At 34.8% G+C, this 24,595-nt stretch overlaps 1 protein-coding gene across 1 annotated transcript in view; it reads right to left on the reverse strand.

Moving 5' to 3' along the window:
- The window catches only part of LOC149553999 (U-box domain-containing protein 43-like), a 56,831-nt gene that overhangs the window by 24,159 nt on the left and 8,077 nt on the right, over positions 1 to 24,595 (reverse strand). Inside the window, exon 2 of the mRNA XM_089789330.1 lies at positions 19,846 to 20,140. Within this exon, the coding sequence (XP_089645456.1) occupies positions 19,846 to 20,140 (295 nt within the window). The remainder of the gene's footprint in view (positions 1 to 19,845; positions 20,141 to 24,595) is intronic.

Raw genomic sequence — 24,595 nt, forward strand, 5'->3', positions numbered from 1 at the left:
TTGAAGCGTTTTTTTCCCTTAGGTCGGGACAAAGGTAGTAAGAAATCAGGAAGCGGAATGCGGCTCAGATTATGATCTTCACCTCAGAGCTGGACAGGAGCGTTCTCTTCAAAAAATTCATGCAGGTTGCGTATGGTTTCCAATCTCCGGAATAACCACCATTACTTCATAAGGAACGATAAGGCGACTTCCTAAAAATAGGTCCTCTATCATTCTAAATACATTTAAGGGCTTCAATATATCATTTACTGATTTCAGGAAATACAGTTGAAAGCTTCTAAAATCGTTGCCAATTTCATTCTCCTTGGACTGGACGGCATTATATATTGGATCTTTATTTAATTGCGAGTTGTGTGGGATCTACCCTCTCAGCCTCAAGTGACTATGCAAGCTAGCCGTCCTTCACCTTGTGCCTGCGATCTCCATATTGGTTAAATACGTGTGCAAATTACTGTCCAGCGTCCAAGTATTTTCACCTGCGTTTTGACTTCCAGGAATAATATTGCATAAACTGCCATCAACGTGGGTAAGAGGTGACAGAGATAAGAGGACTGGATCCATTGTTCTCTCCAGCAGAAATGGGCGTCCCATAATTGACCAGAGGCAGCATAGGAGGTGCGTTCACAAAGCAAGGTCTGTGATCAGTATTTCAATATTGGGAAGGTAGAGGAAATGCAAGCTTGTGCTCGGAGACCAGTTTTAGCAATTGAAGACTCAATGTTGATTCTTCTCTTTGCCAGGTTCATCTAATTAATAAGATTATAGCATAGTACATTTGCAATTGTAAATATCTGCAAGTTCCTATTAGCAAATAAAGTTGGCTCTAAAGTGTTTGATAAATTGTCGTAGTGCAGTTTTTGGTGTAATTTAGTAACTCTTTAAGACAGGATTATTTCAGTGGTATCAGAGCCTGTTTGCAAAGTGTTTGACGAAATGTCAAACCACTAAGTATAAAGATTTTTGGTGTTGGAGGAAGTTATAACCTATAAGGGTTATTACAGTGGTATCAGAGCTTGTTTGCTAATTGCTTGACGAAATGTCTAACCCTTGAAGTAGTAAGATTTTGGTATTAGAAGAAGATATAACCTACAGGGGTTATTTCATGCATAGTTGGCATTATGATTAGTCTATAATCACTAATTTCCATGGGATAGCATCTCTTTGTAAAGATTTAAAGTGTGCGGTTTTGTTACATCCCAATTTTTGACCTAATTTGAAATATAGCCGTTAAGGTTCAAATGAAGTCAGTTGACAATTTAATTTGTTATAATCTGGCGAAATGGTAAAATAGCCATTATGATTTCAAGCAAATATAACATGTTAGTTTATCGTTAATCACGAATTCATGGAATTAAGAAGATGGTTAACCGTTGTGATTATCTATAATTAAATAATTTATTATGATAATATAATTTAACGATGGAGAATTTTCTTGTATGAAGCATGTCGAAGGGGTGGACGCATTGTCAGAAAAGAATTAGGGAGGAGCATCACCATCACAAAGCAAATGGGTTGAGGACCTCGCAACTTGAAACAGGATACATCTGTGAGACCCACATGAGCTATTTAAATAAATAATTGGGTTAAAATATAAAATGTATCTCAAAGGACTTTAATTTATCTTTCATCATATTATTTTAATAAATATTTAAATACGTGCATATAATATAAAAATGATTTGGAACCATTATAATTTAATAAGGTGAAGTTTACATGTACATAAAAGATTATAATTATATTTGAATTATAATAACATTTGAATTATTATAATATTCGAACTATAATCTTCCAACTCTATTCTTTCCAATTGAATATTCTTTCTTTTAATTGATTAACACTTGGCAAGATAAGTCAATTTAATATTTAGCAATTTGAGTTGTCTTATAATCTTTCCAACTTCTCTTCCAACCTTTTTTTATTTTCTTTTCCCTCTTTATTTCCCTCCTTTTCAAATTTGAATTTATGATGTATTTGAATGGTCATCTTGATAACTGATGGTAGCCGAGGAGACTCAGTCAACCATTAAAGAATGCCATGATTCGATTTTGCAAATCGTTAGTCTTTCCATTCTTCTATTCCCTCCTTTCTCTGTCTGTTGCAAATCATTCTAGGCCGAGTCTGGATATTTACAGTCGGATACCTTCAATATTTCTCTTACCCAACTTCCCATTTCTTTTCTTTGGTTTCTATGGTGACTATGTTAGCAATTAGCGAGTGAATAGGAGTTCCGGCCGTAGGAGGAAGAGCCACATAAAATCGCAGGTCATGTGTCTCACTTTCTCTGCTAAGTCTAAGCCTGATTGTAGTCAGCTTTTCCTTTTCTTTTTGTCGAATAAGATATTAAAGAAGTAATGCCATTCATAGTTCGGATTACCACTGTTTTTAATATTGCTGCCATACAGTATAAGCAAATAGGCTGAGATTAAATGTGTATTCAAGAGCATAACTCCCTTCTATCCACCCTTAGTCAGATTTACATGCAGATTGAGATAAACTTTGGTATCTTGCTGTTACTTTTCCCTGTAATGCATTGAGATCCTTTCTAATTTATAATGAGTGTCCTTGAGATTATCTCATTTATGAATTTCAATGATAGAAAAATTAATTGAATTGCATGAATCAACATCAATGCACATGCTATCACAATTTTTCGAAAAAAATTAGAATATTTGTAACACCGAGGAATTCACCGGCAAACAAGCCATGGAAATGGTGAAGTGTTAATAACAACAGGATGATCATAATCTTTTAGGCACCTAGGATTGACCTAACATAGAAGCCATAGAATGGTGAAGAGGTGGAGTTAACCTGCAAGAACCAATGATAAAATCAGATTCAAATATCTAAATAACGAATAAATATTAGCTCATGTAATCTCCTGCTGCCAAGTCATATGGTGTATTAATTATCTGGATGCCCAGTGTATGGCAAGATGACCCCTGTCTATTCTAGGTAGGAAGGGTCATTCTCATTTGAGATTGTGTGGGGATAAGATTTGGTCCGAGGTTGGGTGGTTAAGCCCCTGACAATGTTACAGCTCTCCCCAAGTTGTCGGATGAACAATAGACAAAGATAAGCTATACATTAAATTGTTTGTTGGAAACAGGTATTATCACTTTTATGATGTATATGCAAGAAGGTAAGATTAATTGAGTTATTTCTTAGTTACAGATATTATAAACCTAGATGCCAGAGATAGATTTATGGATTGTTTTTCATTTATATGAATATCGAATATGAGCATATTTTCTAATCTTAAGTCATTGCCATAGTTAAGTAATTGGAGGGAAAGGAATGATACAGTGGTATCGGAAGCCCTAATTTGATTCAGTGGTATCTAGAACCCTAAATGATACAGTGGTATCAGAAGCCCTAATTGAATTAGTGGTATCGGAAGCAATAATTGAATCAGTGGTATGGCAAGCCCTAATTGATCAAAAACCCTAAATGATCCAATGGTAATCGATGTCGTACTTGATACAATGGTATGTGATGCCCTAATTTTCTATAGTGGTATTTAATGATAATCATCATTTAATTTTGATATAGCGGTATAGGATGGTATTTGTTGTTTGATATTGTTATAGTGGTATATGTGGACTAACTTGGGTGGTTACAGAAGCATCCCTACAATGATTTCTTGGTTCGACTTCCATGGTACATGGATTTTATTTTCTATAGTAAATTCATTGATGAAGTTTTAAGTTAAGAAATTTTGTTTAACTATTTTCAGTAAATCTCTTTCACATGAACATGACTAATATAACTCTCTTCCTATGAATTGAAGTAATATCTATATTTCTTAGAGATGTTAGTTGTTAAATAAGACCTGGGAAATCAGGATGTTACATATGGTATCAGAACGCTGGATTCAACGCTGAAACCTTGGGCCTAACACTATTTTTAGAAAAACTAATAATGCAAAGTTGAAAAAGATTTATTTTGTGTAACTGGATATTTTACAATCAATTGGACAAAAAAAAAACACAATGGAAAATCATCCAGAATAGTCGGGAAAGTTGAGATGATATGAAATGGACAAATGGATAATTTGCAATATCATAAAGATGAAACAGAATTAAGAAGATGACATGATTGGCAAGTCGAGCGGTGGTGATCAGGGTCGTTTATCCGCCCATTTAAAATCCTTGGCCAAGGTAGATTAAAGGCATGCTTGCCTAAAATGGATCACTGAGAGGTCAATGGTGCCAGTTGACAGAATGATGGGTTGGAGGGGATCCTCAACCTTGACTGTTACTGAGTAGGACACTCTAACACCAGGATGCTCGGACGGCAGAACCAAAATGGTATATGTACCTTATCCCAGGAGGGAGGGCCATTCTTAGTAGAGAATGAGAAGATTAAAATGGGTCCAGATGCCGAGGCTTGCGCAATCCAAAACAGCTCATATAACCTTGATAAAATGTTATCAAAATCCATGATGATGGCTAAATAATACCTTTCAGTTGAATGTTTCCAGCATTTAATTTATGCAATTATATTCCTATTCTTCTGAAATGGTAGAAATAAATTGTTATCTATTTTGAAGTTGAACTGAAGGAAAACAAAATTGTGAACCATGATCCTTCTGATGTTGATTAAACGACAAGATCATTTTGTGCTCCAGTACGGAGTAAACACACTTGCATAATTGAGAACTATCAATGCTTGTTTACAAATGTAAACTTTTGATTGGCATAAGTTATTCCTGGAAAACAGTTATATTGACAAGATGGGCATGAAAGCCTAGGTCACACAAATGGAAAAGATAAACTTCTAGATATTTACAGATGAATGATGAGTTACTCATGAGAATTTTATGAATCGTTTCAGATGCTTATGATCTTGATTGGATGTATGATGATAGTATATCATGCTTTTACCCTTTGACACACTGCTATACAAATATAATACACATGCGATGTTGACATTACATATTGAACTGTTGTATATTGTTTTGGAGATATTCTATCATGAGATGTTTATTCTAATGAAATGATGTGCATGAAGGCCAAGGTCACATAAATGGAAAAACATGGATTTATTAATCTTTTTCAGATGATCTGTAAGTTGCAAGGATGATCTACCCATTAATAAGTGTCATATGCCAAATGGTAAGTATAAGTGATTTAAAATTTTGACCAAATTATGATCTAGAATTTCCTAGTTGAAGAATTCCAATTTTGAATACTTATCTTACTTTCAGCTATTAAAACCTGAAAACTCTCTTAAATAAAGATATCCATATGGAATCGAACTAATGATATGATGAGTGTCTACATGAGTATGATAGGAATATGAAATAGAATCAACTCAATTGCTGTTGAGATCACCACAAGAACGATAAAGAGAACTCAGGTGAGTATGTGTTTAATTTTATGATATCATGCAAGTATCTTTCTAGAAACATTGAAGTAAAAATGGATCTTGAGTCTCAATTATGATTTTGACTTTGAAAATATATGATATCACGATGCTATATATATCTTGTATTTGGAATATTCTTTTAGTGTCTAATTTGCAAAGATCATCAAGGACGATGAAACACAAAAGGGAATGGTACGTTACATTCCAATTGTAAATACTCCTTTATAATGTTCAAGTTCATCGAAGACCATGAACCACAAGGGGAATGGTATGTCCTAATTTGAAATATAGCCATTAAGGTTCACATGAAGTCAGTTAGCCGTTTAATTTGTTATAATATGGCAAAATGGTAAGATAGTCATTATGATTTCAAGTGAATATAACATGTTAGTTTATCGTTAATCACGAATTCATGGGATTAAGAAGATGGTTAACCATTGTGATTATTTATAATTAAATAATTTATTATGATAATATAATTTAACTATGGAGAATTTCCTTGTAGGAAGCATGTCGAAGGGGTGGAAGCATTGTCAAAAAAGAATTAGGGAAGAGCATCACCATCACTGAGCAAAATGGGTTGAGGACCTAGCAACTTGAAACAAGATACATCTGTGAGACCCTCATGGGCTATTTAAATTAAATTAATTGAGAAAATAATTGGGTTAAAATATAAAACATATCTCAAAGGATTTTAATTTATCTTTCATCATATTATTTTAATAAATATTTAAATATGTGCATATAATATAAAAATGATTTGGCACCATTATAATTTAATAAGGTGAAGTTTACATATACATATAAGATTATAATAATATTCGAATTATAATAACATTTGAATTATTATAATATTCGAACTATAATCTTCCAACTCTATTCTTTCCAATTTAATATTTTTTCTTTTAATCGATTAAAACTTGGCAAGATACGTCAATTTAATATTTGGCAATTTGAGTTGTCTTATAATCTTTCCAACTTTTCTTCCAACCTTTTTTTAATTTTCTTTTCTCTCTTTATTTCTCTCCTTCTCAACTTTGAATTTATGATGTATTCGAATGGTCATCTTGATAACTGATGGTAGCCGAGGAGACTCGGCCAACCATTAAAGAATGCCATGATTCGATTTTGGAGATCATTCCTCTTTCCATTCTTCTATTCCCTCCTTTCTCTATTAACTGCAAATCATTCTAGGCCAAGTCTGGATGTTTACAGCCGAATACCTTCAATATTTCTCTTACCCAACTTCCCATTTTTTTTCTTTAGTTTCTACGGCGACTGTGTTAACAATTAGCAGGTGAACAGGAGTTCCAACTGCAGGAGGAAGAGCCACATAAAATCACAGCTCACGTGTCTTACTTTCTCTACTAAGTCTAAGCTTGATTGTAGTCGGTTTTTCCTTTTCTTTTTTTTGAATAAGATATCAAAGAAGTAATGCCATTCATAGTTCGGATTACCACTGTTTTTAATATTGCTGCCGTATAGTATAAGCAAATAGGCTAAGATTAAATGTGTATTCAAGAGCATAACTCCCTTCTATCCACCCTTAGTCAGATTTACATGCAGACTGAGATAAACTTTGGTATCTTGTTGTTACTTTTCCCTGTAATGCATTGAGATCCAATCTGATTTATAATGAGTATCCTTGAGATTATCTCATTTAGGAATTTCAATGATGGAAAATTTAATTGAATTGCATGAATCAACATCAATGCACATGCTATCACAATTTTTCGAACAAAATCAGAATATTTGTAACACCGAGGAATTCACAGGGAAAGAAGCCATGGAAATGGTGAAGTGTAAATAATAACAGGATGATCATAATCTTTCAAGTATCTAGGATTCACCTGGCATAGAAGCCATAGAATGGTGAAGAGGTGGAGTTAACCTGCAAGAACCAATAATGGAATCAGATTCGAATATCTAAATAATGAATAAATATTAGCTCATGTAATCTCCTGCTGCCAAGTCGTATGGTATGTTAATTATTAGGATGCCCAGTGTATGGCAAGATGACCCCTATTTGTTTCAGGTAGGGAGGGTCATTCTCATTTGAGATTGTGTGGGGATAAGATTTGGTCCAAGGTTGGGTGGTTAAGCCCCTGACAATGTTTCACCTCTCCCCAAGTTGTCGGATGAACAACAAACAAAGATAAGCTGTACAATTAAATTGTTTGTTGGAAACAGGTATTATCACTTTTATGATGTATATGCAAGAAGGTAAGATTAATTGAATTATTTCTTAGTTACAGATATTATACACCTAGATGCCAGAGATAGATTTATGGATTGTTTTTCATTTATATGAATATCGAATATGAGCATATTTTCTAATCTTGAGTCATTGCCACAATTAAGTATTCAGAAGGAAATGAATGATACAGTGGTATCGGAAGCCCTAATTTGATTCAGTGGTATCTAGAACCCTAAATGATACAGTGGTATCAAAAGCCCTAATTGAATCAGTGGTATCGGAAGCCCTAATTGATACAGTGCTATCAAAAGCCCTGAATGATCCTCATGGAGCCTGAATTTTTACAGAGGATTATATTCTCCATTTGAGAGACAATGTTAGAGATTAATAAGCATTAATGTCAAATCAAAAGATGAAGAATTTAGGTTCAATCAATACTAAGATGAACAAATCTATCTTCTTGATGACCCTTTCAGTGTTGTAGATGTTGACACCTGAAAACTCTTCCAAGCTAGCCAGTATACCGATCATCCAGAATTCGCTACGAAGTAAAGAAAAGAATGATTGTGAAAATAATGGAGAGGATTTAGAAAGAACAGATTGTGCAGGATGAAGAAAAGCAGCAAGGGAGGGTTAGTTTACAGATTTACCGATCCTATTAAGTGGCACCCCTAATCGGACTTGACGAATTCCTAGTTGCTTTAAAATCACACGCAAGTTTGCTCTTCACTAGAGAAGAGCTAGTACGGAAGACAGCCTATAATGTGAAAATAGGCCAGAGACACTGGGTGAAACAGGATCGGTTTCCATGAACAACAAATCAGGCTGAAATTCTAGAACAAGTAACAGATAGTGATTTGGTTATCAACCTCGAGCTCAGGGAAGATGCCTTGTTTCAAAAATGTTTGGGAAAGAAAATTTGCAGTCAGGGTGGCAGTAATTATAACACGGCTTCAATAAATGTTGAATAAGAAGGTGTGCCAATCATGTACGTGAATCCTCTTCTGCCACCACCTAGTTGCATATCCAAGCTGATAACTAGGTCAGATGATACAAAAGTTGTGAAAGAGAGGCCTCGTGTATATCAAGAGAAGCACCTACCTGTCAAGGAGTTCTATCGAAGTAGAGGAAAACTTCTTGAATTTGACTTGCCAAGTGGTGTCGCTGCATCATGGCCAAAACTACTAAGCAACCTTCAAATTATTGAAGAGGCGGAAATCCCTAAATTGAGCCATTCCTATGCCTCAACGTTTAAGCACTTTCAATCCAGAATCATTGTTTGATGGTCGTCATTGAAGAAGGAATCCGAGTAGTTGGTCATCAACTGTTGATATGAAATCATGGATAATCTAATCCATCCTTTGTTTTCATTGCAAGAATGTGCGTGACAAAAGTCTAGCGCGGAATTCATCTTTCATTTGACGAAGTTTGGATATGCCGGAAGAATTGATGTGTATGCGAGGAACAAAATATTTGAGCCCAGTATGACTTTTATAAAAAAAGAGAGAGAAAACATAATATGCAAAACTATATAAGTCTTGGCCATATTTAAATCAGGATTATCTGAGGGTTAAATATTCAATTAATTGTTATTAAGGGGTGTGATTTTTAGAAGAGTAACTGATGCCTTTAGGTCTTCTATAAATATGAGATGTAAAACAAAGACAAAGACAGACAATTCAATATTCATATTTTGAATTTTTGCCTATCCTATGCTCTATAATGTATTATATTTTTCATTTGCAAAGAAATGATTTTTTGAACTAAGCCTGTAGACGGTGGATTATTGAATAAATTCTTGTGCGATTTTGGAGTCGAACTGTATTGGATAGATCATCCGTAAGGATTGTCTCTAGTACGATTTTATTTCTGGATCAGTAAAAAATATTTATTTTAATTTATTTCAATTGGAGTTTTAAATTATTAATAAGTTATGTCCTTTATAAATGTTTTTTATTATTTTCTATAAATATTTTAATATTCGAATAAGTGGATTGGGTCATTATTGCATTTTAAAATTGATAAACATAAATATTGTGAAATATTTAATTATTTTCGTATTTATGTCTAATTTGTCTCCACAGGAGTTAAAGTGCATTTTAGACTAGTTTAAATTACGTTTATATAATTGATCCGTCGCGTCAGAATTATTAAAATTGTTTATAGTTTAAATATATTAAATTTTATAAAATTGTACGTCTCAACTTATAATATTGACTCTGGTTGCCCATTTAATTAAGTACTGGTCTTTTACTCTTTATTCATAATCCATATGCTGGCAACTGTTTCATTTCTTTCCATTGAGGAATTAATATATTCATTTGTTGCATTCATTCTTTATTTAAAACACTATCACATTCATACAATCATTTACTTTTATTCTTAATTCAATCACACATTTGATGCTTTCTACAATTCTTGTCATTTTGAAAGCTTTCATCACATTCGTGTTCTAATTAATCTGCTTTAAGCATCTTGGATTTAAGGTTGTTGTCCAGGATCAGGTACACCCGCCTCGGTTTTGTAGAGCCGGAAGAGCAGGGGATTTAGATCACATTGATCAACCCCGTCAAGTTGGCCATAACCAGTTGGATATCCCAGCATCGAGCAGGCAAGGCTCGTAGGATTCCAATCTGCAGTTTTGGGAACCAACAAATCCAATGGTAATCGATGTCCTAATTGATACAATGGTATGTGATGCCCTAATTTTATATAGTGGTATTTAATGTTAAACGTCATTTAATTTCGATATAGCAGTATAGGATGGTATTTGTTGTTTGATATTGTTATAGTGGTATATGTGGACTAACTTGGGCGGTTGCAGAAGCATCCCTACGATGATTTCTTGGTTCCAATTCCATAGTATGTGGATTTTATTTTATATAGTAAATTCATTGATGATGTTTTAGGTTAAGAAATTTTGTTTAACAGTTTTTAACAGTAAATCTCTTTCACATGAACATGACTAATATAACTGTCATCCTATGAATTGAAGTAATATCTGTATTTCTTGGAGATGTTAGTTGTTAAATAAGACCGGGGAATTCGGGATGTTACATATGGTATCAGAGCGCTAGGTTCAACGCTGAAACCTTGGGGCCAACACTGTTTTTAGAAAAATTGATAATGCAATGTTGAAAAAGATTTATTTTATGTAACTGGATATTTTACAATCAACTGGAAAAAAAACACAACAGAAAATCATTTAGAATAGTCAGGAAAGGCTGAGATGATATGAAATGGACAGATGGATAATCTGCAATATCATAAAGATGAAACAGAATTAAGAAGAAGACATGATTGGCAAGTCGAGCGGTAGTGATCGGGGTTGTTTATCCGCCCACTTAAAATCCTTGGCCAAGGTAGATTAAAGGCATGCTTGCCTAAAATGGATCACTAAGAGATCAATGGTGCCAGCTGACAAAATGATGGGTTGATGGAGGGGATCCTCAACCTTGACTGTTACTGAGTAGGACACTCTAACACCAGGATGCTCGGATGGCAGGACCAAAATGGTATATGTGCCTTATTCCAGGAGGGAGGGCCATTCTCAATAGAGAATGAGAAGATTAAAATGGGTCCAGATGCCGAGGCTTGCACAATCCAAAACAGCTCATATAACCTTGATAAAATGTTATCAAAATCCATGATGATGGCTAAACAATACCTTTCAGTTGAATGTTTCCGGCATTTACTTTATGCAATTATATTCTTGTTCTTATGAAATGGTAGAAATAAATTGTTATCTATTTTGAACTTGAACTGAAGGAAAACAAAATTGTGAACCATGATCCTTCTGATGTTGATTAAACGACAAGATCATTTTGTGCTCCAGTACGGAGTAAACACACTTGCATAATTGAGAACTATCAATGCTTGTTTACAAATGTAAACTTTTGATTGGCATAAGTTATTCCTGGAAAACAGTTATATTGACAAGATGGGCATGAAAGCCTAGGTCACACAAATGGAAAAGATAAACTTCTAGATATTTACAGATGAATGATGAGTTACTCATGAGAATTTTATGAATCGTTTCAGATGCTTATGATCTTGATTGGATGTATGATGATAGTATATCATGCTTTTACCCTTTGACACACTGCTATACAAATATAATACACATGCGATGTTGACATTACATATTGAACTATTGTATATTGTTTTGGAGATATTCTATCATGAGATGGTTATTCTAATGAAATGATGTGCATGAAGGCCAAGGTTACATAAATGGAAAAACATGGATTTATTAATCTTTTTTAGGTGATCTGCAAGTTGCAAGGATGATCTACCCATTAATAAGTGTCATATGCCAAATGGTATGTATAAGTGATTTAAAATTTTGACCAAATTATGATCTAGAACTTCCTAGTTGAAGAATTCCAATTTTGAATACTTATCTTACTTTCAGTTATTAAAACCTGAAAACTCTCTTAAATGAGGCTATCCATATGGAATTGAACTAATGATATGGTTAGTGTCTACATGAGTATGACAGGAAGATGAAATAGAATCAACTCAATTAGTGTTGAGATGACCGCAAGAACGGTAAAGAGAACTCAAGTATGTGTTTAATTTTATGATATCATGCAGGTATCTTTCTAGAAACACCAAAGTAAAAATGGATCTTGAGTCTCGATTATGATTTTGACTTTGAAAAGAAATGATATCACGATGCTATATATATCTTGTATTTGGAATATTCTTTTAGTGTCTAATTTGCAAAGATCATCGAGGACAATGGAACACAAAGGGGAAATGGTACGTTACATTCCAATTGTAAATATTCCTTTATAATGTTCCAGTTCATTGAGGCTAATGAACCAAAAGGGGAATGGTATGTTACATCCCAATTTTTGACCTAATTTGAAATATAGCCGTTAAGGTTCACATGAAGTCAGTTGGCAGTTTAATTTGTAATAATTTGGCAAAATGGTAAGATAGTTAATCATTATGATTTCAAGTGAATATAACATGTTAGTTCATCGTTAATCACGAATTCATGGAATTAAGAAGTTGGTTAACCGTTGTGATTAGTTATAATTAAATAATTTATTATGATAATATAATTTAACTGTGGAGAATTTTCTTGTAGGAAGCATGTCGAAGGGGTGGAAGCATTGTCAGAAAAGAATTAGGTAGGAGCATCACCATCACTGAGCAAATGGGTTGAGGACCTAGCAACTTGAAACAAGATACATTTGTGAGACCCGCATGAGCTATTTAAATAAATAAATTGAGAAAATAATTGGGTTAAAATATAAAATGTATCTCGAAGGATTTTAATTTATCTTTCATCATATTATTTTAATAAATATTTAAATACGTGCATATAATATAAAAATTATTTGGCACCATTATAATTTAATAAGGTGAAGTTTACATGTACATATAAGATTATAATAATATTCAAATTATAGTAACATTTGAATTATTATAATATTCGAACTATAATCTTCCAACTCTATTCTTTCCAATTTAATATTCTTTCTTTTAATCGATTAACACTTGGCAAGATAAGCCAATTTAATATTTGGCAATTTGAGTTGTCTTATAATCTTTCCAACTTCTCTTCCAACCTTCTTTTTATTTTATTTTCCCTCTTTATTTCTCTCCTTTTCAAAATTGAATTTATGATGTATTTGAATGGTCATTTTGATAACTAATGGTAGCCGAGGAGACTCGGCGAACCATTAAAGAATGCCATGATTCGATTTTGGAGATCATTCCTCTTTCCATTCTTCTATTCCCTCCTTTCTCTGTCTATTGTGAATCATTCTAGGCCGAGTCTGGATGTTTATAGCCGAATACCTTCAATATTTCTCTTACCTGACTTCCCATTTCTTTTCTTTATTTTCTACGACGACTGTGTTAGCAATTAGCAGGTGAACAAGAGTTTCGGCCGCAAGAGGAAGAGCCACATAAAATCGCAGGTCACTTTCTCTGCTAAGTCTAAGCCCAATTGTAGTCGGCTTTTCCATTTCTTTTTGTTGAATAAGATATTAAAGAAGTAATGCCATTCATAGTTCGAATTACCACTATGTTTAATGTTGCTGCTATGCAATATAAGAAAATAGGCTGAGATTAAATGTGTATTCAAGAGCATAACTCCCTTCTATCCACTCTTAGTCAGATTTACATGCAGATTGAGATAAACTTTGGTATCTTGTAGTTACTTTTCCCTGTAATGCATTGAGATCCTTTCTGATTTATAACAAGTATCCTTGAGATTATCTCATTTATGAATTTCAATGATAGAAAACTTAATTGAATTGCATGAATCAACATCAATGCACGTGCTATCACAATTTTCGAAACAAAATCAGAATATTTGTAACACCAAGGGATTCACAGGCAAAGAAGCCATGGAAATGGTGGAGAAGTGTAAATAATAATAGGATGATCATAATCTGATAAGTAGGAGATAATTTCAACAACAAGACAAATTGTGATATTGCTTCATCCCTGTGAGCATCGCCTAGATCCAATGAGTGCTAAGTGTTCCATTTATTCTCATGAGAGATGGATTAATGTTGAATCACTACTCATGAAATATGGGTCAATGAGTTTGACTCAAAAATACACAGTTAAATCCTGATAGCAATATCACAATTTGAGTTGTTGTGGAAATTATCTCCTACTTATCAATTGATGAGCTTAAGGGGCTTTCTAATGAATGGTTCATAAGGCACAACACTTGGTGAAGGTTTTGCAAATGAGGTTGCAAGCTTTGGGTTTAACCGTGGAGGAAACTCCGTAGTTAAGCACGCTCAGGCTGGAGTAGTACTGGGATGGGTGACATCCCGGGAAGTCTCAGTGCTTCACCCCTGTGAGCATCACCTAGATCCAATGAGTGCTAAGTGTTCCATTTATTCTCATGAGAGATGGATTCATGTTGAATCACTACTCATGAAATATGGGTCAATGAGTTTGACTCAAAAATTACACAGTTAAATCCTGATAGCAATATCACAATTTGACTTGCTGTGGCAATTATCTCCTACTTATCAATTGATGAGCTTAAGGGGCTTTCTAATGAATGGTTCATAAGGCACAACACTTGGTGAAGGTTTTGCAAATGGGGTTGCAAGCTTTGGGTTTAACCATGGAGGAAACTCCGTAGTTAAGCGCGCTCAAGCTGGAGTAGTACTGGGGTGACCTCCCGAGAAGTCCCAATGCTTCACCCCTGTGAGCATCACCTAGATCCAATGAGTGCTAAGTGTTCCATTTATTCTCATGAGAGATGGAGTCATGTTGAATCACTACTCATTAAATATGGGTCAATGAGTTTGACTCAAAAATCACACAGTTAAATCCTGATAGCAATATCACAATTTGACTTGCTGTGGAAATTATCTCCTACTTATCAATTGATGAGCTTAAGGGGCTTTCTAATGAATGGTTCATAAGGCACAACACTTGGTGAAGGTTTTGCAAATGGGGTTGCAAGCTTTGGGTTTAACCATGGAGGAAACTCTGTAGTTAAGCGCGCTCAAGCTGGAGTAGTACTAGGATTGGTGACCTCCCGAGAAGTCCCGTGCTTCACCCCTATGAGCATCACCGAGATCCAATGAGTGCTAAGTGTTCCATTTATTCTCATGAGAGATGGATTCATGTTGAATCACTACTCATGAAATATGGGTCAATGAGTTTGACTCAAACATCACACAGTTAAATCTTGATAGCAATATCACAATTTGACTTGCTATGGAAATTATCTCCTACTTATCAATTGATGAGCTTAAGGGGCTTTCTAATGAATGGTTCATAAGGCACAACACTTGGTGGATGTTTTGCAAATGGGTTGCAAGCTTTGGGTTTAACCATGGAGGAAACTCCGTAATTAAGCGCGCTTAGGCTGGAGTAGTACTGGGATGGGTGACCTCTCGAGAAGTCCCGGTGCTTCACCCCTATGAGCATCACCTAGATCCAATGAGTGCTAAGTGTTCTATTTATTCTCGTGAGAGATGGATTCATGTTGAATCACTACTCATGAAATATGGGTCAATGAGTTTGACTCAAAAATCACACAGTTAAATCCTGATAGCAATATCACAATTTGACTTGCTGTGGAAATTATCTCCTACTTATCAATTGATGAGCTTAAGGGGCTTTCTAATGAATGGTTCATAAGGCACAACACTTGGTGAAAGTTTTGCAAATGGGGTTGCAAGCTTTGGGTTTAACCATGGAGGAAACTTCGTAGTTAAGCGCGCTCAGGCTGGAGTAGTACTTGGATGGGTGACCTCCCGGGAAGTCCCGGTGCTTCACCCCTATGAGCATCACCTAGATCCAATGAGTGCTAAGTGTTCCATTAATTCTCATGAGAGATGGATTCATGTTGAATCACTACTCATGAAATATGGGTCAATGAGTTTGACTCAAAAAAACACAGTTAAATCCTGATAGCAATATCACAATGATCATAATCTTTCAGGCAGCTAGGATTCACCTGGCATAGAAGCCATAGAATGGTGAAGAGGTGAAGTTAACCTATCTGTTCCGGGTAGGGAGGGTCATTCTCATTTGAGATTGTGTGGGGATAAGATTTGGTCCGAAGTTGGGTGGTTAAGCCCCTAAAAATGTTTCACCTCTCCCCAAGTTGTCGAATGAACAATAGACAAAGATAAGCTGTACAATTAAATTGTTTGTTGAAAATAGGTATTATCAATTTTATGATGTATATGCAAGAAGATAAGATTAATTGAGTTATTTCTTAGTTACAGATATTATAGACCTAGATGCGAGAGATAGATTTATGGATTTTTTTCATTTATATGAATATTGAATATGGACATATTTTCTAATCTTTAGTCATTGCCACAGTCAAGTAATTGGAAGGAAAGGAATGATACAGTGGTATCGGAAGCCCTAATTTGATTCAGTGGTATCTGTAACCCTAAATGATACAGCGGTATCAGAAGCCCTAATTGAATCAATGGTATCGGAAGCCCTAATTGAATCAGTGGTATCAGAAGCCCTAATTGATACAGTGGTATCAAAAGCCCTAATTGATACAGTGGTAATCGATGTCCTAATTGATACAATGATATGTGATGCCCTAATTTTATATAGTGGTATTTAATGGTAATCATCATTTAATTTCGATATAGTGGTATAGGATGGTATTTGTTGTTTGATATTGTTATAGTGGTATATGTGTACTAAATTGGGTGGTTGCAGAAGCATCCCTACAATGATTTCTTGGTTTGAATTCCATGGTATTTGGATTTTATTTTCTATAGTAAATTCAATGATGATGTTTTAAGTTAAAAAATTTTGTTTAACTATTTTTAACAGTAAATCTCTTTCACATGAACATGACTAATATAATTGTCTTCCTATGAATTGAAGTAATCTCTGTATTTCTTGGAGATGTTAGTTGTTAAATAAGAGGGATGTTACAGGTTTTTGGTTCCACATTTTGCATCCCTTTGTGTAAAGAAGAGAGGAGAGAAAATGCATATTGGGCACATAGTACTTGCCCAAACAAGAAAGTTCTACCATGATCACATTTCAATCATATGGAGCATCAATAAAGGAGCTATTGGTGTTGAAATCAACAAACAAGCTGATAAAGAGATTATTGGAAGAGAATTCATGTACGGTTTGATGGATGTTCATGCCCAAAATTGAAACAAACAAAAATGGAAAATATTTTTGGTTGATGTCAATTGTCGATTCACTTGGGACACTCCTGCATCAAGACTTCTTAAAACAAATCCCTTAAGGAAAAAAAATGCAAGTATAACCAAACTACAACAAATATTTATGGAAATAGTCTAACTCCAAAAAAATCATAACCAAGACACCTAAAGATGTAATATTTGTAACACTATATAATAAGTCTTCACCACTCTTCAATCAATATTGAACCACTAATACTTTTCCTTAGAAACTTTTCTTTGCCCTTGTCGGCTTTTGAAGATGAAGATACATTTGGTCATAAGTTTGAATTTATACACCTCAATGATCCTCTACTAGTTGAGCAATCAACTCCAATTGCTTGCAGGACACAATTTCAAAAAAATAGTTGTATTCATGCTCAAGCCACTTAAACTACATCCATTTGAGAGAGTTGGAGATTCGTCATTTCTCAGAGAAGAATAACTTTCCTTGTTGTCTTACAATTACAAAGATGGTGAACCATGCCAAAGGAAAGATGACAGAAAGAAATAAATTCACAAATCCATTTTCTTCTAGTATGATACTTTGTGACCAATGTACAGCCCATTATAAAGATGTTTTATCTCAGAGCTTTGTTGGGGATGGTATTGTATGTACGAAATCCCTATTTGACTTGAAGGAAGCAATTCTTAATGGGGGATAAATTTATAATCCTCATTATATCCTCAGCTAGCTTAGATTAAATGTAAGGAGGAATGTTGATATAAAGATGTATACATCTTTAATACATAGGATTTACTTACTCTAGTTTATTTTCCCAAGGTTAGATTATTTGATCTAATCTCAAGCAGCAGTTTTAATGTGCAGAGACCATTAACTATACTCCTCATTTAGTTAACTAGAGTCAATCCTAATGTGCTTTTCAATATGACCTCTTTTATGATGATATGTAAATCTGGATGTTTTAGTTAACTAAGCTCGAATCAGCTTTAGACCTGTAAAAAAGCACATATGAAATTCATTTGAATGCAAAAAATCAAATAAGTTATAGCCTATAGGCTTCTCATGATCTTGCAAGTGTTTTAATGTTATACAATTAAAATATTAAGATTCTTTTCTGTAAGATTCCCATGCCCACTAAGTCCATTGAATTCCACAAAGAGTTTCTACAAAAGCTGATTAGATCTGAAAAACTGACATATAAATGTGGCTGCAGAAAAGACATGCAATATTTATAGGAGGTTGAAATGCGATTACAGATGCTAGTTGTCAATTGAGCTTACTCCTCCATCTAGACATTACAATATTACTTCATAGATGTCGGCAGCTACACCAAATAATTTGTTTGGTGTTACTCAATATCATTAGTTAAGTAAAAGAATGATGCTTTGAGATATCAATTAACTATGATACTTATTTCATTTTTAGAGTAGCATTGGACCTGCTGGTCATTAGAAGGTTTATCTGCAGGCCATTGTATTCAACCAGTGCCTACAATGCTTCCTCTTCATATGCACTTGTGAGGTGATACATTCTGAGTTCTCTGTTGAGATCCATATAGATTTTTGGTGTGAGTTTGGGCTGAGCATGCTGCACACTAAGAATATTAAAGGTAATAGTAATGAAGACAATCTCATTCATCAATAATTGTGTTGTTTTTTCTGTTATGATCCAACATGAATCAAGGAAATTAAGGTACAAAAAAAAAAGTCTTTTTCAAATGTTGAAACTGTGAAAGTACCTGCTTCTTTATGACAGACAAACTTGCTGCCAGCAGAAAGCGGCAAAACATCAAGTTGAACCAGAAAATTCAATAAACATAATCACACCTGCACAGTAAATGCCACAGCAAAAGAAATACTGCAGAAAATTGTGAAAATGGCACGGCACAAGGAGCGGCCATGGAAATGAACAGTGACAGCTTTCTACACATCATTTTCACTCTTGGAGGCTCCCAATGCATGAGAGAATCACGCCAAAGATTGTTGGAAGTCAGTTTTGAACTTCTTGTAAGACAGAAGTACTTAGACACTATTGAAACACACATAAAGGCAGATCTAGTAAACAGGGATCCATGCAGATAGTAGTAATTAAAATATGCAGACACTATTGTGCACCTCCAAATATGGTTTTCCCTCCATTACTGGGGCTGTCCAGGGTATAAAAACTGTGTTTTCACAAAATATTCTGTTAAATGCTTTGCCAAGTTTTAATTTCCTATTTTCATAGCTTCCAAAGGATTAAAACAGTTACAGAACAGAGTCAAACAATATTGTACTGATTTGTTCAAAAAGCATGGTTTGCAGTAAAGAATCTGTAATATGTTAAATGTACAAAATCCTTTTTAATGGTTCTCTACCTATTCAATCAATGTAAGGCTTTGTGTTCAAGTATATAATGTACAATTAAGTAGATGCATCCTAGAACAGATAAATAGAATCCTTCGTGCTAACTAGTTTTGTTTTGTATTCAAGCACTTTTTTTATAGATTTTATTATTGTACAAATTAAAACATTACTGAAATTTCAACAAGAGAAAGCAGCTGAATGGATTATTCTTCATAAAAGAAGACAAAAAACATCTAATTTGCTAAATTAGTTTGGAATGCATTTTATTTCTCTTTACTGTCCAATTCATAAACAGTCTATTACCTTCAATCAATCGTGATACGAGTGGCCCCATTATATTGGCTTCTGCCATTGTAATGACATCATTATCACTTTTTGGCAAGTTCTCAAGTATAGAACCAACGTTTTCAGCAAACTCCTCTTCCTGAATAAGTGTCACCAGAAAGAGAACTGCATTTCGTGCATGACTGATTTTTTCAGCAGTGCCTTGATTTTCTGATAGTAACCTCATCAAGTATACAGCTTGCGGAGCTGCCTCCTTTTGCCGTGCAAGGCAATGCACAATCAAATCAATAATTCCATTTTCCACCATGATCCCCTGTAAATGGCAAAATTTGATAGCATATTAAAATTCATCAAAAAATCACTTGCAGGAAATTAATGAAGGCATATATATATGTCTTCTGAAATTGGAAAAGCTGAATTGAAGAAGGAACAGTAACAACTTACATAAGAGAAAAAGCAGTGGAACATTTTTAATAGATCAAACATATATAAAATAGGTCAACACAGAAAATTTAAGAAACTAATCAAGTTCATTAGAAACCTTAACTTTTCATTTTGTTGCTCCCAACAGATTGAGTTTGTATTTATTAGGGGAATAAAAAGAGGAAAATATTAAAACAATCTTAATATTGAATTTGCACAAATTCAATAATACAAGATTTAACAGAGAAATTGTGATTTATTCAAAGTTAATTAAGCAAATCTTCCTCACATGAAATGAGAAAAATTGTGCATCTGCACTACAGATATTAAAGATATGGCACAAGAAAGTGGATTATTCAAGAAAAGGTTCATTCTTGGGCCCATGGATCCTCGCGGTTTGCACGGATCAGTGCTGGATCCTCAAGGATTTGCATAGATCCTTGTAGGATTCATCCCGATCTGGGCAGGGTCGGTGTTTTTACCCCACAGATCCTGTTGGCAATATGGCTAAGTAGGACAAGTTAGGGTGTTAATTTATGGCAACATATATCTCAGGATGAGAAGGCACCATGTACAGATAAAGATCTCACAGTTGGATGCAGAAAATTGTCTAAGTATCAAACAGTTCACTGGCAGTACAGAGACAGTTTTGGCATGTTCAGTCTACATAGTGATATTCAGCATGTGTGCAGTTGAAGACAGATACTACAGAGTGTCATGATGACGTGTGCAAGAGCGCAGTACATTACGGACAGTACAGCATCAGATATAACAGTGTTATTAGTAAAGGCGGTGAACAAAGCACATCAGTAATTTGGTATTTACGGATTAAGGAATTATTTTGGTAACAAAATAATTACTTAATTAATTAGGGACAACATCCTAGATGTTAACCCTAAGAGGGTAAGAGATATTTTTGTATTATGCCAAGCGTGTGAATGCTTGAAGGCCGACAAGGCAAGTTTTGTAAAAAGTAAAGCTATAAGTAAAAGATCGAATTATGCGAAGTAGTGTGGTAATATGTGCAATATGTGAGTGTAATATATATGATGTGCGAACTTATGAGAAGGTTAAATGATGTGAATTCTGATGTATGATCAAAGATATGCTAAGTACAGCAGATAGCAGCAAGAGGTTTTTGTATCTATCTCTTTTGTATATAAGAACTACATTGTATAATTGCATGTTTGGACAGTGAGCTCATCTTGCATACATTCTAATACCAACTCCTAATAGGGTTGAAGCAACTCTAACACGGTTGAGGCTTTTAACAGGGCCTAGTCCTCTAACAAGGACCGAAACACTGTATGTACTTCATAGACTCCTAATAGTGTCAATATCCTTAACCGGATTCTTTTGTTTAATGGATCATTTTGTGGGTACCATCCCCACCGGGGTTTTCCCTTGGCCAGGGTTTCCCTAGTTAACAAAATATGGTGTTATGAGTTCTTATTGTGTATGGTTGTATTTATTGTTCAGCATTGTTGGTTTATTTTCATATGCATGTTATAAAGTAATTAACAATATTCAATTGTGGGCAAAAGTTTGTAGAATACCGATTCACCCCCCACCCCCTCCCTCTCAGTATTACCTATTTCTAACAGATCCAGATGCGTCCGCAGGGTAAAAACCCGGACCCTACCTAGATTAGGACGAATCCGGACCTAGATCCGGCTTCCAAGGTACGAATCCAGCATATAAAACAAACATACAACCAGATTTAGCCACATGCAGAAGTTGAAGGTCTTCCTTGTTGATTTTATTCATGCTTGCCTAGCAGGCAAGCAAAATCCCAACTACTACCAAAGCCTTTTCATCTTGTAAGTAATGGCTCCCTTCTAGTAAGAACAAGAGATATTATTTTAAGCTTTGCCAAAGCCAGAGTGATGGAAACCATTATACAGGTTCAGTTCAAATCAGAATACTAAGAGTTCATGTTAATTTCATTGTCTTAGAAAATGAAAAATTGACAAATGTGACATCCACCACAGAAACATACTTAGAAATCCTTCTAGTAAGTAGAGATGGTCTGGAAGTCTTGCTAGATCCAGAGCAGTGTAAAATATTATAAAGGCCCACTTTAAGTTGGAAACTTGAGAGTTCATGAAGATTAGAGTCCAAACCCAGAACCAAGTCCACCTTCTCCACATGCAAAGCCTATCTAAGAGAATGGAAGAGACAAATGAAACATCTGGCGCAGAAACATAGTCAAAAATCTTTCAGTCATTATTTGCTATTCTGACCAGCATATTTGTATTTGCCAAAAACCATAGTACCTGCAAGGGGAAGTGTGCTCTTGTCAAATCATAATATTAGGACACAAATTATGGTAAAAGAGGAAGAACTAGAGTCTTCTTTGGTTTACTTGAAAAAATTTCAACGTTGCTAAATTTGCTTTAACAGCTGGTGAGCCTCACTTGAATTGGTTCACAGGTCTTTCCTGCTGCCACCATTGATAGATCATAGGACCATGAAATCAAATTATAGCTCCCCTTTATTGCAAGTCAAGGTGAAGTACTGTGACATAGAATTTGACAAGCTATATCATGACTCCCAAAGGAGACAGTAATGGCATTGTATAAATTTATCACTACAGTTTATGATCTTGTAATTTTCACTTTGTTATGGTGGAAGACAGCTCATTTTCCATGTTACAAGCCGCAAAGGTGAGAATTTCCTTTTGGTAGAGGTTTGGCTACCAGGAACATGAATTTTATTTATGTAACAGCCTCTGAGAATAGATTATCTTGTTCTTTTGACTCAAGAGTTCTTGTTGGTAAGTGATCTCATTCATCCAAGGCTCAACACAAAATCATAATAAAAGCATAGCCTTGTCTAAACTATTAGGAAATTCTGAGGTTAATCAAACTATTTCCTAAGTAACCATATGAAAGAAAGACAATCACAAAAGCTTACAAAATAACCATAATACAAAGTTCGAAGACATAACACAAAATTTCACAAGATACACTCTAAGAAAACCTTCATAGAGAAAACCCAACCTCCAAAAGTATCCACACTCAATATAATATTCAGCAACAAAATGCCGCAATACACTTACAAAGTCTCCGTGAATAAATGCATCCTCTATGAGTTCAAGTGTAATGGGTAACCAAACAACCACACATCCCATGCTCTGCTTCACACGGGCACTCTTCAAGAGATCTCAATACAAATGACAGCCCATCTAACCAGTAAACATGTGCTTGCTTTTATAAAATTTAGTTCACACAAGACCACTAAATGGTCTTTGGCTGAATTGTCCATCACAAAACCATTCACCCCAACATCTATTTTAGATACTAAGCTTTCCATGTATTAAGTTTTCCTTTGAACTTCGAAATTTTCATCCTAGTGATGTATTATGGAGTGTGATTCGAAACGTTGATATAAAAGATATTTACCCAATCTATTCCAGAAGTTTAAAGCAAAAAGAATTCAGTATCGATTGTGGAAATCTGATAGCACTAATATTACATAAAATATTTAAGCAAAATCCCATACAACTCGAAAAGTGGACCCAAATAAATATTTAATGTGGCTGAACACATCTTCAAAGATTCACAACAAATAGATATTTATTTTACATAATTTAAAAATCAAATATTATGCATGGAGTACATCTTTTCTCCTAACATTCTCCCACTTGTTATATACATCGCATAATGGTCAATCGATGAAATGAATCATCATAGCCAACCATGTAACAATCATGAACAGCCACATGTCTTTATGATCATAAGGCTTTATGCAATACAGAAGGAATGAAGAAATAATTCCATCAAGAATTTAACTTGAACATTCACAACAAACGCACAAGATTGACCGATCATATGCCCCAACACCGCTTGCACTTCAAACTTTACTATAATGGATGTTGACGATTACATTAGAGAGTTGATACACCTCCATACAACCAAAGCATCTAACACGATAACTGCCACAAAGTAAGGGAGAACAAGGTGGCATAAGAGTTGTCTACATTACTATAGCCACTCCAAATATATGTGCACGAAGGCAACAACAATTTACGGTAGAATGAATAAGGCAGAGAACAATCGAACTTAGCAACACAAACCTCAAATACCAATACTTGTTCCTGAGCAATGGATGTGGAAGCGAATGCGCACAAATAGCTGGAGGTCAACAGGTGCCCTATGGATGCCACCCACAAGCACCAAGATACATATGGATGCCTATTGATGCCACCCACAAGCACCCAAATGCATCTAGATGCCTAAAATAGGCATTTGGATGCATTTGGGTGCCTGTGGGTGGCATCGGGGCACATCCATGGGCTGACACCCAATAAAAGAAAGAAAACGCTTTTTTCACTTAAAATAAT

Source organism: Cupressus sempervirens, chromosome 6 (genome assembly GCF_028749045.1).
Source record: "Cupressus sempervirens isolate cs-2001-9-10 chromosome 6, ASM2874904v1, whole genome shotgun sequence".
NCBI classification, from domain to species: domain Eukaryota; kingdom Viridiplantae; phylum Streptophyta; class Pinopsida; order Cupressales; family Cupressaceae; genus Cupressus; species Cupressus sempervirens.